Below are 16,044 nucleotides of genomic sequence, written 5' to 3' on the forward strand. Positions count from 1 at the left end.
CTACTCACGATACTGTTACAAGAATGCCTTCTAGCTATTTAATTAGACTCAACTTCCCCAAGAATAGTGTGCAAGGCCCTCCTCAGCCAACTAATTCGGGAGGCACCATTTACTGAGTAATGATCCTAGTGTGAAAGTTGGTCAGGGGCTATAGTGCTGGCCTGGACCACTATGCTCATCTGGACAGAACATCTTACCGAAGCTACAGAGGGTTCAGGGTGTGCTAAGGTTAGCTGTCTAATTCCAGACTACTAATAAAATCAGTGACCCACCACAGTACAATACGATGGCCAGTTCTCCTGGTAGCATGCCTACTTTCACTAATTTAGCCCCACGGCCCTAGGGACTAATCCTAGCCATTCCCCCTGGCACATCTTAAACTTTGAGGGATATCTAAAGAAATTCTAGAAAACTATGCGGGTCAAAGCATAACAATTTATTTGTTATACAAGCTATTCATCCAATACATTATAAGGTACATCTAAATGAATAATGTGAAAGTTACAAAAGCAGGTTAAAGGAACATTTAGGAAACCATATGAAGCAATCAGAGAATGAACCTACCAGCTCAGAGGATGATGACTACACACCTTAGTGGTGCGGGAGATTCTGACTACAGAATGGCTCCCCGAATGCTCTGTAAACTTCACTTAAATAGGCTACCTAGTTTGTGGTTGGTTACATTCACATGATTGGAGGTCAGCTGATTTGGATCACATGGTTGGAGGTCATCTGATTTGAGAGTACTTTGATGAGACTGAGACCATTGTTGTAGTGAGAGTGAATCAATCAAGACATGACAAGGTATACATTTGATTACATTTCCTGTCCCTATAGTTAACTGCTCCTGTGGACATGTGACAGTAGGCCCACAATAGGCCCACACTTAGTAGTTGATCAAGAGTCAATATATGACTGAAAAGATTATCATCAGCCTGGTAATTAGGATTCTTACAGCATGACCTGTTGAAAACTGCATGGCAATGACAGGGATGGTTTTGTTTGTTAATAAATAAATAAATAAATGTAAAAATGATACCTTCTGCTTTCCCCAAATACAATGTAGCCTACAGGTGTACATGACCTTTCATCAGTCCAGTTGCAGTGGATGAACTGTGATGAACTGCCCTACTTGTAATTGTTTAGAGATTTTAAAGGTTTTATAACAATGCTACAAATGTTTTGGCTAGTGCTACAAATCTATTCACCTTCGCAGCGCCAGGCTACTTGCTGTGCGGCCCGCCCGCACACACACACACACAGGCATGCCAAACAAGCATACACAAAAGTTTCAAGAGTGGGGGATGGAGTAGAAGATGGATACAAATTGATTCGTGTGCTTTATGTTTGCGGAACGAATGTACCGCTATGCGGTACATCTAGTTCTTTAGTTACTGATGTCCCTATGTGATCACACCTCAGTCCAGTAGATGGAGGTAATGCGCAGAGATGGCAAGCTGCCAATAAAATCACTGAAGAAGAAGAAAAATGGCACGAATGGCACAGACGACATGCAGGAGGTGGTGTTCTGTACCTTTCTGTACCAACAGTAAGCAAAGACACCCCTATCTGAGCTTTCACAAAATTCCCCGCGATGTGGATCGTCGGAGAAAATGGCTTCAAGCCATCAGGAGAGAGGAAGGCCCGCAGTCTAAAATTTCTGATGCTGTAGTTATTTGTAGCCAACATTTTCGTAGGAGCGACCTGTTCAAAACACCCAGCGGTTTCACCCGAGTTGAAAGAGACGCAGTGCCTTCTATTTTTCGATCGGAGTCATGTGAAAGACTTGGGTTTGCTTGTGGTCACGAATATGTTGGTGATGCTGCTGCTGCTAGTCTTGCTTTGGACCACAACTACTCACGACCATCGCCTGGTAAGTTAAGGTGGACTCGGTTGCGTACAGTACTCTATTTACGATAGTTAACAACTTCAAACTTTTGATTTAGCAAAATTACGTTAATTGGTGTAATTTTGAGTAAGACCGTTTATTTGCATTATAGCCTCACTGAATGGGCTTTACGTTACAGTAATGCTAACGGGGCAGGGTGCTAAAAGTTTTAAGTTGTTAACTACGGTAAATAGAACCTGTTATTTTTTGCTCCGGAGTTACACTTGAAGTAAAACTGAAAGTAACCAATCAGGATATTTTTTAATGTTGCTGTATGATGTCATTGCCTACAACATTCTATTTGTTTGTGCAGCATTGATTACAGGAAAGAGAGTACCTGGGATCTTTGGATCCTCCAGTGGGACCATGGATGAAATGGAGGTAAAGCCGCTGATCTCTGACTGTCACGAGACTGAAATGCACCAGGTTGACCTGAGATTGATTGTGAAAGAAGAAGACATAAAAGAGGAGGAATATGGTCATATGATATCATGTCCGGTCAAAGATGAAGAAGAAGAAAAGCCCTTTGCAGAACGTCACTGTAAAATTGAAACAGACGATACCGACGATACAGACTCTAACGATGAAACACTACAGACACCAGCGGAGATTGAAGTGGAGATTGAGGAGGACGAGCAGCACGATAACCAGCTGGAAAGTAAGTCCTGTCAGATATCCCTTTCAGACACGATTCCCTTTCAGACATGATTCCCATATATTAATCATGTAAAATCTAAATGAGAATCAATGAGTATCAGGTGTTGGGGCACTACATTATCTTAACAAAAAAATGCCCAAATTAAAACATTAGGAGCACAGACAAATTTTGGTGCACCGGGTGTCATCTAGTAAGTTAAAGTTGATATTTGGAGTTAAAATGGGTTTCACGTCATTATTCAAACTAATCTCAACTTCATGCATAATGTTTGTTAATTAAATAGGCCTGTCTAACCTGACAGTTGAAGTTCATATGAATATTGAAAATAAGCCACTGCTTGCTGGTGCTCCCACTATATTCCCACCCTCTTTTTCCAGAAGATAAAATAAGAGGGGCTGCAAGTATAGCTACAATACAAATTTATAAACAGCAGAATCTGACTGAAGGGGTAGGTACAATACACAGGAACTAGCCTAGGCTAGTTCTTGTATGTTTTACACTTTCCCAGAGGGTGTCCACCAAGCTTAATGATGATGTAAGGTGATTTCTATTTTGTATTGAAACTTATAAAATGACATGAGTGGTGAAAACAGTGTTTTTTCATGCAGTGGCCAGTTTCGAGATTTTGTGCTTGTGTGCTAAAAAAGTATAAAGAAATATCCATAATTTCCTATGTAAAACACTTCATTTAATGTCAACACAATGAATTTTTTTTTTTTTTTAACCTGGCTTTATCCAATGGTCAGATTTATTGTTTTAAAGTTTATCAGTGCATATTTAATTAGATCATGCCTAATTTGCACATTTAAACAGTACATTACAGAAAACTTGTAAATACTAGTGCAAACAAGTTTCATAGTGATATCTGCTAGTTAATATTTTTACACTAATAAGCTGTAGTGTCTCTATTCTGTCGTATTGATATCTTCCTATTTAGACAATTGGTGATGACCTACACAATTAGTGTAACCAACGTGTTGCAGTATGTCATAGTTTGTCTGCAGGTTATGTGCTTACTCAGTGTCAATGTGTCAACTGGTGCTGTTACACTGTTGCGCTTTCATTTTGCTTCCTCCAATGTGATTTATAAATCAAATTTATCGCAACTCTAGCCATTTAATGCAAGAATTTCCTGCACACATTTTACAGCGCTGTATGATATCCCAGGCAATACAATCGCTAATCCAGCAAGGATGTGTATTTCTTTGGAATTGAGTGTAACGGCTGCATGTAAAACCTTCGAGATTACTACACTTCTGAAATGATTTGGTTTAATGAGTTTAATGCACCAGTTTAAAGGATAATTCCGGTGTGATTTTGACCTAAAGTGTGTTGAAACATGATACCGAGTGTGAACGTATGTCTCATAGCTCTCCTCGGCTTGTCCCCTGCACTCAGAAATCTGGCACTAGTTGGCCAATGCTACCAACACAGTGTTTCGTTGTGGTGCCTCGGGCATCGGCCTAGCCATGCAAATAAATCACACCGGATCTAGCTAGACCGGAAACTAAACAATACGCACTGACAAATGGAATGGAACGTTGTATGTGCTGCACGTACACGCCCCCTTTTAGGGGAAAGATGACTGATATAATGGATACCTATGCTGCATCAAAGTGGGGAGCGGGTCACAATTTGGTCGAAAATTGAACCGCTGAGTCGAAAGTTATGAAATTCGGCGCACTGATTCAGGACCGTCCCATGATCACTCTCACCAATTTACAGAACTCTATGCCCAACACTCTAGCGCCACCAATGGGTCAAAACTGGATTGCATTCACGCATGTGACCATTGAACGGTGCATCTGATTTTCACAAATCAGCCACCGTTGGAATCCCTCCACTTTCCACCATATTGAACCTCCGCCATATTGGATTTAGTCCAAACTCTACGAAAAGTTTCAGCCAGGGTAGGAATTTCACGGCGGCCATGACTGTCTTTGCCCCTTGCGTTGGCCGTGATGCCCCTTTGAAAATCAGAGGTTTACAGGCCACTGTGGCCTTGGTGCCCCCTTCTTTCAATATTCTGGTTTGCGTCCGACTAATAGCGTATTTTATTAGCCTATGGCCTGACAAAATAATCTTAGCATTCACAGCGCAAACTAGGGCTGTCACTTTACGTTCGAAAATCGATTGCACAATCGATTGGACCAAACAACACAAGTTTCGAAAACTAAAATAGGGAATCGATTTTAACCAAATATTTACACTATTAATTTTAAACGAAATAAAAATAAAAAAAAAAGATAGATGTAACAAAATTCACAAACAAGAATATAAGAATATAAAAGAATTCCGAAGTGCAGTAAGCATTGCGAAAGCTAAAAAGAAAATTCCCACCAATTTTACGCACCGGGAACAGCTGTTTTAATCAGCTGCTGTGCTGCTCGTGTTTTGCCAAAAAATGGAGGACAACGCGATCAACCTGTGCGACATGTAGAGAGACGAGTGATAGGCCCTAATAACTTGAGGAGTTCGATGTGGAAGTACTTCAGATTTTTGGTATATCAAACTATGGAGAAGAACAAAGCGGTAGGCTACGCAAACTGTGCAATCGAGTTCTACGTAGGCGAAATTTGTTTGACATTTCTAATCGTAAACACAGACACAGCTACGTTGAAGCCTGCAGTCATGTCACTGATGTAATGGCAGTCCACTCGGCTTACTGGTTTTCGAGAATGTTGCACTTCTGTTTGTCATTGTGCACAAAACTTCACGCCAATAAATCATCAGAAATATTGCTGGCTTGCGTCTGCAAGCGCCCTCTTTACGTTCGTCCTAATGCAGTTGTTTGTGGATTGGCCTATATTTGGCGTTGCAAATGGAAATGTCCTTAGACATAAAAAATCGATTTTACAATCGATTCAATGAACACTTATGTCTCAAAAATCGAACAGGATTTTTTCACAAAAGTGACAGCCCTAGCGCAAACTAATGTAGTCTTTTACGCAGTGGAGAAAGTGACGGCAAGAAAGAAAGTGCGTCTAGATTCACCCATTCTTCTCAGTTGAACTACTCGCGAAGTAGCCTACTCATCATACAGACATCACAAGTATCACATCACATGAAAGAGCTTTTTCTCAGCTTGTAAACGATGTTAGCCGTTTGGATTAAATTGAATCATAAATTCTAGGTTCTGCGCCTATCTCCCTACCCATTCATCTTGGTGGAATACTTCACAACATGGCAAACCATATATCAAAATAAACAGCAGACCTTACCGACACGAAGGTTTAAAGCAGTCCTCTGTACAGTTAGCCGTTCCAGAGTAATCCGGTTTTGAATTTGCAGCAAATTTCGACATGCATGTCTCCAAATTTGGGCTTTAAGGTTCACGTGTTTAATTTTTTCGACGTGATTTCATAACAGGCCAAATACAAAATGTAAATGTTACAAATATCGCCTAGATGTCGGTAAATATTAAAATCAGAGGATATACAGCTGACTAAGAGTTTGTTAAAGTAGCCTTAATGATCACAAAATGCTAAGCATGAATCTAGGCTATTTGAGTTTCTTAAAGCTGAGCTGTGCTAAATTGTTCAATACATGATTTCATAACAGGCCAAATATAAAGTAAATGTTAAATATAGCCTAGATATCTGTAAATATTAGATAATCAGATGATTTACAGTTCTATGTAATATGTCATGTTTCATGTTTTTGTAATGTTTCATACAGTGATGCATGTCTACTGCTGTGAATAGGCTTTTCATTATTTTTAGAGCCTACTACTGTATAGTTAACTTTGGCCTTTGTGCCCTGACATGTGGCCTTTGTGCCCCCCACCAAATATGCCCAACTGAAGGCCAAGTGGCCTTGCCCCTAAAAAGGTGAAATTCCAAGCCTGGTTTCAGCGGTCACAAATTGCATCCGATTTTCACGGAACTTGGCGGAGATGATCTTCTGCCCGAGCCGCACAAACGATACTTGTCAGATTTCTCAACTCCAAGTTTGTTTGCCCGTGACAGCCAATCAAATATGGTGATGAAGCCGCCAAACAGGAAGTGGACAAACATCTAGGTGACGCTTTGAGTTAACATAACAAAACTCAATACCATTAGTCAGGACTCTGTCCCAATCACTCACAGCAATTTTTATACATATACATTGAACACTCTAGCGCCACCACCAGCCCAATGTTGGACATGCATTCAGGTGCGTGATCCTTGACTCTTTTGTCTGATTTTCACAATTGACCTGTCGCTAAGCCCCGCCCCCCCATTGTTACCGTGTGAAAACTCGGACAAACAAACCAGACTTGATTAGAAATACATTGTGGACAATGGCAGCTGACAGTATATGAAAGCAGGCTTTGAGGACGTTTTGATCGATAAGAGGATTTACTTTCCTCCAGAAGCTATCAAAAGGGACTTAATTATGCTATGGAGGGGTGTATTCAAAACTTTAGAATACATACAAGGTGACAAGCAGTTGTGGCGAGTAGCCGTGCAAAAACCACTGACGTTAATGCTAGCTAGCTAGCTAGTGGAAGATTGATACTAACTAAGATATGTTAGGTTACGTTAATATTTGATGTAGTAAGAATATAGTAGTTGGTTAATGACCGTGTTTCCTCTATGTTGATTTGGTAGTGGCGGCCCCCCACGGTTTAATTTTCCTCCCCCACGGTATCAGAAATGGGGCAGACGTACAATAGTCGCAGTTGCCTTTCAAAATTCATTGTGCAGACCTGTTGTAGATTCTCCAAATATACAGCTCAATCACAACTGAAAATAATGCCTCATTGTGTGTGAATACAGGTGAATACATATAATTGTTTGTGTTGCAGCGAAGGGGGGGGGGGGGGGGGGTTTGGACAGGCCTGCCCCCACTGCTTAAAAAAATCCTAGAGGAAACACTGAATGAGCATTTTCATCTTGGGATTTAACAGGGAACCAGTGCCCATGTTGTTGGCTTAGTAGCCTACATTACGTCGAGCTGTTGCGAACACAAGAGACATCCTGTAGGCTACTGTTGATGAAAATATAGACCAGTTTTCTAGCCTCTCGGGGTACCGGCTATCAGTATTACACGTCCCCCATGCAAAACGTTTGACCATGGTTATCCGTCGGGGTTTTTTGAGTTAATAAACTCTATAAATAACCATTAATTTGTCATTTTATGCCTGCTCCCTGTTGTTTCCTATGGAGTTGTCCGAGCTGATGTCCGAGTCCCGTTGAGGCTGGACTGTCATTGGCTCATCAGCGTTCTAAGGGTGGCGCTTAGCGACAGGTCAATTGAGGTAGCGTCTGAATCCTTGGACCATACCGAGTTCATCTACCCCTATCCTGTCACTTTCCGCCATATTGGACCTCTGCCATATTGGATTTAGTCCAAACTCTACGAAAAGTTTTAGCAGTTACAAAGTTCATCCGATTTTCACAGAACTTGGCGGAGATGATCTTCAGACCGAGCCGCACAAATTATACTTCAGATTTTTTAATTTCAAGTTTATTTGCCCGTGACAGTCAATCACACATGGCGACGATGCCGCCTAACAGGAAGTGGGCTAATATCTCAGCTACTCTTTAATGTATGAAGTCCAAACTTGGTATAAGGACCTGTTACCTGATTGTGGGGACGCACTAGGAAATTGCCATCATTTGGCCTCTACAGGGGGGCGCTGCAATACAGGAAGTGAGCTTGTATCTCAGCAACGCTTTGATGTATGAAGTCCAAACTTAATACAGGGACAAAGTAGCTGATTGTGAGGATATGCAAGGAAAGTGGTCTCATTTGGCCTCTAGGGGTGCTGTAATAAAGAAAGTGAGCTCACATCTCAGAAACTCTTTGGTGTATGAAGTCCAGGGACATGCTAGCTGATTGTGAAAACGCACAAGGACATTGATGTAATTTGGCCTCTAGGGGCGCTGTAACAAAGTAAATGAGCTTATTTCTCAGCCATTCTTTATCCAATTGCCATCAAACTTGCTGTGAGTGCTTGCTCATGCCATGGCTACACCATTCCTGCTATAGCGCACTGCTAGGCCCCCACATTGCTGCTTGCAATGCAGCCATTTACATTAGATTCCATTCTTTTCAATACAACTCCGCACACCAGCATCGCACTTTGCCGCCGTGTAAATCACTATTCAGTTATATTTGGTCGATGCTGCTCCATGAAATTCATTGTTCATACAGCGTTTGCCTGTTAAAAACTTCAGCGTTGATGTGTGTGGCAAGTGACAGTGCACCATAGACTGTAGGCCTATAAAATGGCAATGCACTCATGTTGGAAAAGTTCCTTATTTTCAACTGAACTCAAAAGATAATGAATATAGTATGAATATAATATTTTCTGTTTCTTATGCCCTTTATAATGTGTGTAGGCCTAAGCTTACATTTTGTGCATGCACTTCTGCGGTAGCATTTATTTCAGTTTATATCAGCTATATTTCTGAAGAATATATTGTGTTGCCTCAGGTCTGCTGCACATCTTTTGAAATTTGATTTTAAATAATCAAATAGACCTACGTCTTTGCTTTCATTTGAATCCCAATCAAGATACACAGTAATTGCTTTATTGTTAATATGGACTCCTGGAAAGTTCAGAAATGCAAAATAATAGAATTTTAATCATGTGATAAAATATGTGATTAATCGTGATTAACTATAGAAATTCAGCGATTAATCGTGATTTAAAAAATGTAATCGTTTGACAGCACTAGTGAATATTACAGCTGGTTGAGACCAAAAATGAATTGTGAATGAGGTGTAATCTGCTTTTGATTTCACTTTGCCAGCAGACATCAGTGTACGTTCAGTTGCAGCCCCTCCTTTTCATCAACACACCTGACACCTCTCGGGCTATCACTTTACGTTCAAAGATCGATTGATTGCACAATCGATTGGACCAACCAACATAAGTTTCGAAAACTAAAATAGGGAATTTTAACCAAATATGTACACGATTAATTTGAAACAAATTAAACGAATAGAATAGATAGATGTAACAAAATTCACAAACAAGTCGAAAAAGAAAATAAAGAATTCTGAAAGTGCAGTAAGCGTTGTGAATTCTAAAAAGAAAATTCCCACCAGTTTTACGCTAGTTTCAGTAAGTTTAAATTTGCTGCTGCTGGTGTTTTGCCAACAAATGGAGGACAGCGGCGATTAACCTGTGCGACATGAGAAAGATGAGCGATAACCCCTAATAACTTAAGGAGTTCGATATGGAAGCACTTTGGATTTTGGACTGTAGATCAAACTATCGAGAAGGACAAAGTGGTATGCAAACTGTGCGATCGTGAGTTCCTACGTAGGCAGTTTGACATTTGTTTTTTGTTTGTTTGACATGTCTACAATGAAGGCTACAAGAGCTATACAATTATTATTTATTTATATTTATTTTTGGACAATGTACCATTAAGTAAGGCGGGAGATGCGTGTTGCTTATGCTGCAAAGCGCTGCAGGAAACACTAGAAGGGGTGGGTCACAATTCTGCCTTCTCACACCGCAACACAGGTTTGTGAATATGAGTGTCGCAATTTCGGTTTCAATAAGCATATCGTTACAGCCCTACTAGCCAGGCTAAATATCTTCCTCACTATAAGTTGGATCATAAAGCAGCTATCCGCGCAGTCCATCATCTATAGGTTTACAACATTACCAGGAGCAACAGTCCGTTACGTAAAATAACTAGTTTAAAGTAATGCTATACGATTTCTATATATAGTTTAATATAATACAAATTACTATTCTATAGTTATTTTTCGTAAGGGTCACAGCTCTACACAAACTTTATCTTCCATGAGCACAGACAAGCTAGATTGATCTTTCTCCTGAAGTAAACATTTGCCAATATTGTGACACTTTTTTATTTGTATTTTTGGAGGACTACTTACGTGCCATACGTATTTCATTACTTTGTGGTAATGTCTGACATTCTGTGGAAAACATGCCTTGCTTCTAGAGTGGTATTGAAAGCCTGCAGGAAGACTCAGCTCGATTTACGCCAGTTCTCATTAATATTCAACGAGCTAAGCTGCTTGACTCTGATTGGCTAACAGCTAGTAGGTTTCGTCAGTAACATGACAGCCGTTCTCAACTAATTTTAGTTTCATGGCATGAACTTAGCTTGGCTGGCAAGTGTCCAAATGTGCATAAATAAAACCTGCTAGGCTAGCGAGTGCATTAAACCTGTATAACATAACACTTCCTTGAGTTGACAATAACGTTTTTACTTACGGACTCGGCACTGTTCGTAGACTGCCACGATGGTAGCTGTTATCAACTAATTTTAGCTTCATGGCATGAACTTAGCTTGGCTAGCGAGTGCTAGCATTGACCAAATGGGCATTAAACCTACTAGGCTAGCGAGTGCATTAAACATAACATAGCATTTCCTTGAGTTGACAATAATGTTTTACTTACGGGCACTGGTCGTAGACTGCTGCGATGGTAGCCTACTGCTCCAGGCTTAAACAGCAACCTTTTTGCAAAGCCTGTGGCATTGTTCCAAAAAAATTAATTGAAGCCAATTGATCTTCAATTGAAGTCTGGGTTCTTGGGCAAAATGCATTGTTGTTCTATTCGTGCATAGCGCACAAGCCCATTGGCATTCAGCCATCCTTGCATAGGCCTACGAAAACTGTCACAGAGCTAAACAAATTTTGTGGGCACGGTGTCAACTGGGCAAGCTAATGAATAGTAATGAGCTCAACCAATTCCACGTCAAAACTGAAGAACTTTTTGCAATTGGCCTAATTTCTCCGCTTATTTCTTTTCAGTGGCTAAAGCTGACCGAGGAGGTAGCTGTTCATTTTCACATTCATGACATAGCACAAACACATATGGACCTTACATATTAAATAAAATACAACTAAAAACGGTTTTGTGTGGCAGGGCACCACCTTTAACTACTGAATTTGATTTCTATTTTAAATTGAATATTGCTTCATCAGTTGATGTATAATTGCTGAATGTGGAACATGTACTGTATCTGCCATTCTAAGTCTCTATGGTAACTCTTCCAGGTGTATCAGACCACCCAAATGTAACACAACAGAAGATCCATGGACATAATGATGAACTCAACCTGGAACTCAAAGGAGGACCTTACCGCTTCACAGTCTATAGGAAAAGTGTCACAGCCCTGACTGAACTTGAGAAGCACCAGCAAAACCACACTACTGGTGTTTCACAAACACAGAGGACAAGCAAAAAGGCTCATCAATGTGCCCGGTTTGGAAAATCATTTACAAAGGTCACAGCTCTTCAACGCCACATACGTACACATACTGGAGAGAAGCCTCATAAATGTGTCCAGTGTGGAAAAGCTTTTAGAACATCCACAGATCTTAAATATCACATGCGTACACATACTGGAGAGAAGCCTCATAAATGTGTCCAGTGTGGAAAAGCTTTTAGAACATCCACAGAGCTTAAACACCACATACGTACACATACTGGAGAGAGGCCTCATAAATGTCTTCAGTGTGGAAAAGCTTTTGCACAAATATCAACTCTTAAAAACCACATGCTGATACACACTGGCGAGAAGCCTCATAAATGTGCCCAGTGTGGAAAAGCTTTTTTGCAGATGTCAGGTCTTAAGAGCCACATGATCATACACATTGGAGAGAAGCCTCATGTATGTACCCAGTGTGGAAAAGCTTTTTCAAGAATGTACTCTCTTAAAATCCATATGCTAGTACACAGTGGAGAGAATTCTTATCAATGGGCCTGTCCTGGAAAAGGATCTCAACAAATTTCTGATCTGAATTCCCATATACAAACAATGCACACTGGAGAAAAGCCTCATAAATGTGCCCAGTGTGGAAAAGCTTTTGCAACATCCACAGACCTTAGATGCCACGTGTGTACACATACTGACGAGAGGCCTCATGAACCTGACCAGTGTGGAAAAGCTCACAGCTCAGCTCTTAAAACCATAGTACATACGGGAGAGAAGCAACATAAATGCTCCCATTGTAGAAGAGCTTTTTCACGAATTTCATATCTAAGATCCCACATGCGAGTTCACACAAGAGAACAACAGCCTTATAAATGTGCCAAATGTGGAAAAGCTTTTACAAAATCCCCATATCTTAAAAGCCACATGCAAACACACTCTAGAGAGAGAGAGAAAGCTCATACATGTATAGAGTGTGGGAAAGCTTTTTCAAAAAGTGAAAATCTGAAAAGCCACATGTTCGTACATACTGGAGAGAAGCCTCATGAATGTTCCCACTGTGGAAAAGCTTTTGGAACACCCAAAGATCTCAAACGCCACATGCTTACACACACTGGACAGAAGCCTCATATATGTGTCCAGTGTGGAAAAGCTTATAGAACATCCCAATATTTAAAGTACCACATGCTAATACACACTGGAGAGAGGCCTCATATATGTGTCCAGTGTAGAAAAGCTTTTAGAACATCCGAATATCTCAAACACCACATGCTACTGTAATACACACTGGAGAGAACCCTCATAAATGTGTTAACTGTGAAAAAGCTTTTAGAACATCCTCAGATCTTAAACGCCACATGCTTACACATACTGGAGAGAAGCCTCATAAATGTGTTCACTGTGAAAAAGCTTTTAGAACATCCAGAGATGTTAAACGCCACATGCTTACACATACTGGAGAGAAGCCTCATGTATGTATCCAGTGCGGAAAAGCTTTTGCACTAATTCAATATCTTAAAACCCACATGCTATTACACACAGGAGATAATTCTTATAAACTGACTAAACTTTGATCTCAACAAATATCAGATCTTAATTATGCAAATAATGCACACTGGAAAGAAGCCTCATAAATGTGCCCAGTGTGGAAAAGCTTTTTCACAAATGTCAACTCTTAAAAGCCACATGCTAAAACACACAGGAGAGAAGCCTCATAAATCTGTGTCCAGTGTGAAAAATCTTTTAGAACATCCCAAGGTCTTCAACACCACATGCTTACACATATTGGAGAGAAGCCTCCAGTGTTACACATATTGGAGAGAATGTGTCCAGTGTGGAAAAGCTTTTTCATTACACACTGAAAGCGATTTAACAGAAGGTGATGAATATATGCAAAGTCAAAATAGGGAGGTAAAAATGGCTGTGAATTGAAATACTGTGGAATAAATCAATTGTTTTAAAGGCGATTTGATAAAAAACAAAACAGTAGTAAAATGGTGAAAGCTGTGGGAAGCCTATTGTTTATATTGCCTGAATGTGACTAAAAATGAGTAGAGTACAATCATTAATTAATTAATTACCTTTTTATATTGTTATTTCTTGTATTTATTTCCCTCCACACTTTTATGTAGGTTTATCTTATTTAGTTTTGTTTTATTTGTAGGCCTATATGTTTTACTACAGTTATTGTCTACTGTTTCTATTGTTGTCTCATTGTATCTGTTATCTTGGCTTCACTGAAAATAAGGACCACCTTAAACTGAACCTCAGAGAATAAATAAAGGTTGAAAGAATTTTTTAATCCTTACATTCATCTGTATTTTTGTTCTATTGATCTCCAAAATTTGAAAACAAGATGCTTCGCTGCTTGGCCCCTAACGAGACGCCCCCCCCCCAAAAAAAAAAAGTCAGGCTGCGTGAGAAAGCCATAGAGTGTGTGGCAAAGGTTGAGGACAGAAGGGTCAATGAAGTTGATCAGGCAGTTAAAACGTTTTTCACAGATTTCCAGATTTTCCGACCTGAAAAGAAGGCCCACACGATCGCACAGACCCGCTTTGCTTTCGGAGGTCCTTTGCTATGTAATGGCTTCCACACCCAGTTGTGTTCCGTCAACGCATGCCAGTGGGTGTTCCAGCTGGTAGCTATCGTTGGGGCAGCCGTGGCTTACTGGTTAGCGCTTCGGACTTGTAACCGGAGGGTTGCCGGTTTGAACCCCAACCAGTAGGAACAGCTGAAGTGCCCTTGAGCAAGGCACCTAACCCCTCACTGCTCCCCGAGCGATGCTGTAGCAGGCAGCTCACTGCATCGGGATTAGTGTGTGCTTCACCTCACTGTGTGTTCACTGTGTGTGCTGAGTGTGTTTCACTAATTCACGGATTGGGATAAATGTAGAGACCAAATTTCCCTCATGGGATCAAAAGAGTATACTTATACTTATAGCGTTAGTTCAGGCAGGCCACAGAGTCATGCCCAGCCACTTGGCTAACTGCTCAGGTGATTGATCAGCTGATCATTCACGCTTATATTGGTGGAGATCATTAATCAGATTTAAGCTGCCGTAGCCTGCCTACTCTTGCCACTTTCTCTGCAAGCCTTTTTGCAACCCACCTCCACCCCATCTCCTCCTCATACATCTGCCTTATCAATGTCTAGTTGTTGTCATTGATGCCTGGTCTGTTCTGTACCCCAAGGGGGGTTTATCTGGCTGCTCCCTCTGCCTTAGGCTTTTCATGTTTACATGTGGAATAGCAGGTGGCTCCACTAAATTACACATTATGCATTTTAAATAATAATTAACTATCTGGACTAATTAACTAAGTGGTCCTGACTGAAATGTAATATAATAATAATAATAATAATAACAATAATAATAACAATAATAATAAGCTTTATTTGTATAGCACCTTTCATACACAGAATGCAGCTCAAAGAGCGTTTACATTTGGAGCATGTAACACAATAATACAATCCCTGCAAAACAAAGTTATGAAGTGTATTAGTGGTGACAAAGCACACATGACATGAAGGAATCTCACACTCTTACTGGACTTGTTGGAGCAGTGACAGGATTGGTCCTCTAATAAAATAGCAAAGCATGAATCAAATGTGTTCATTCAGGTTTAGATTGAAAGCTGCTCCAGTGGTCAGTGGCTTCTCACAGATCATCTTCATCTACTCAGCAGAGTGATGATGACACACACGTTTACTCTTCTCACAGATCATCTTCACTCTACTCAGCCAATGAGCCAATGACCGTTATCCCGATGTAGACGGGAGGCAAGCCCTTGAGCTCAGACTATAATAAGACTATCTAGGGGCGGTGGTAGTGTAGTGGTTAAGGAGCTGGGCTAGCGTGCAGTAGCCTGAAAGTTGTTGGTCCAGTTCCCGGCTTCCACCGTTGTACCCTTGAGCAAGGCACTTAACCCCAAGTTGCTCCGGGGACAATGTGATCCCTTGTAATATAGCTGACATATGTAAGTCACTTTGGTCAATAAGTGTCTGCTAAATATAATGTAATGTAATGTAATAAGGAGAATAGCAATAAAAAACAATCATCTCAATTCAATGAATAGCCTAATAAAAAAAAGGGGAAATAGCAATAATAAACAATAATGTACATTAAATCAATAATACAATAACATGGCAAGACTACATTATATCAATAATTAACAACAGTGTCAAATTAATCAACAGCCTAATAAAAAAAAAAGCATAAGAAGTGCTTAATGAACTAAGTGCATGTTGAACAGATATGTCTTTACACCCCTCTTAAAAGACCCAAAACTATCACAGGAACGGAGAGCACTGGAAAACTCATTCCACCAACATGGAACCAGGAAGAAAGTCCTGAATTTGACCTAGTG

The 16,044-nt window shown here is 40.4% G+C and overlaps 2 protein-coding genes across 4 annotated transcripts in view; one reads left to right on the forward strand and one right to left on the reverse strand.

The window, feature by feature from the left end:
- Window positions 1-16,044, reverse strand: part of LOC121718789 (zinc finger protein 708-like) — a 712,111-nt gene that overhangs the window by 45,505 nt on the left and 650,562 nt on the right. The window lies entirely within an intron of this gene.
- Window positions 1,467-13,988, forward strand: LOC121718848 (zinc finger protein 883-like). 3 transcript variants are annotated; one of them, XM_042104185.1, is made up of 4 exons: window positions 1,467-1,873; window positions 2,202-2,546; window positions 11,523-11,783; window positions 11,868-13,988. In XM_042104185.1, the coding sequence occupies exons 1-4, from the start codon at window positions 1,489-1,491 to the stop codon at window positions 12,959-12,961; spliced, it is 2,085 nt and encodes a 694-aa protein (XP_041960119.1). In that variant the 5' UTR covers window positions 1,467-1,488; the 3' UTR covers window positions 12,962-13,988. The 3 variants fall into 3 exon arrangements, with proteins under 3 accessions (XP_041960119.1, XP_041960120.1, XP_041960118.1); XM_042104186.1 differs by having other exon boundaries at window positions 1,468-1,873; window positions 11,523-12,025; window positions 12,194-13,988; XM_042104184.1 differs by having other exon boundaries at window positions 1,468-1,873; window positions 11,523-13,988.

Source organism: Alosa sapidissima, chromosome 9 (genome assembly GCF_018492685.1).
Source record: "Alosa sapidissima isolate fAloSap1 chromosome 9, fAloSap1.pri, whole genome shotgun sequence".
Lineage (NCBI taxonomy): Eukaryota > Metazoa > Chordata > Actinopteri > Clupeiformes > Clupeidae > Alosa > Alosa sapidissima.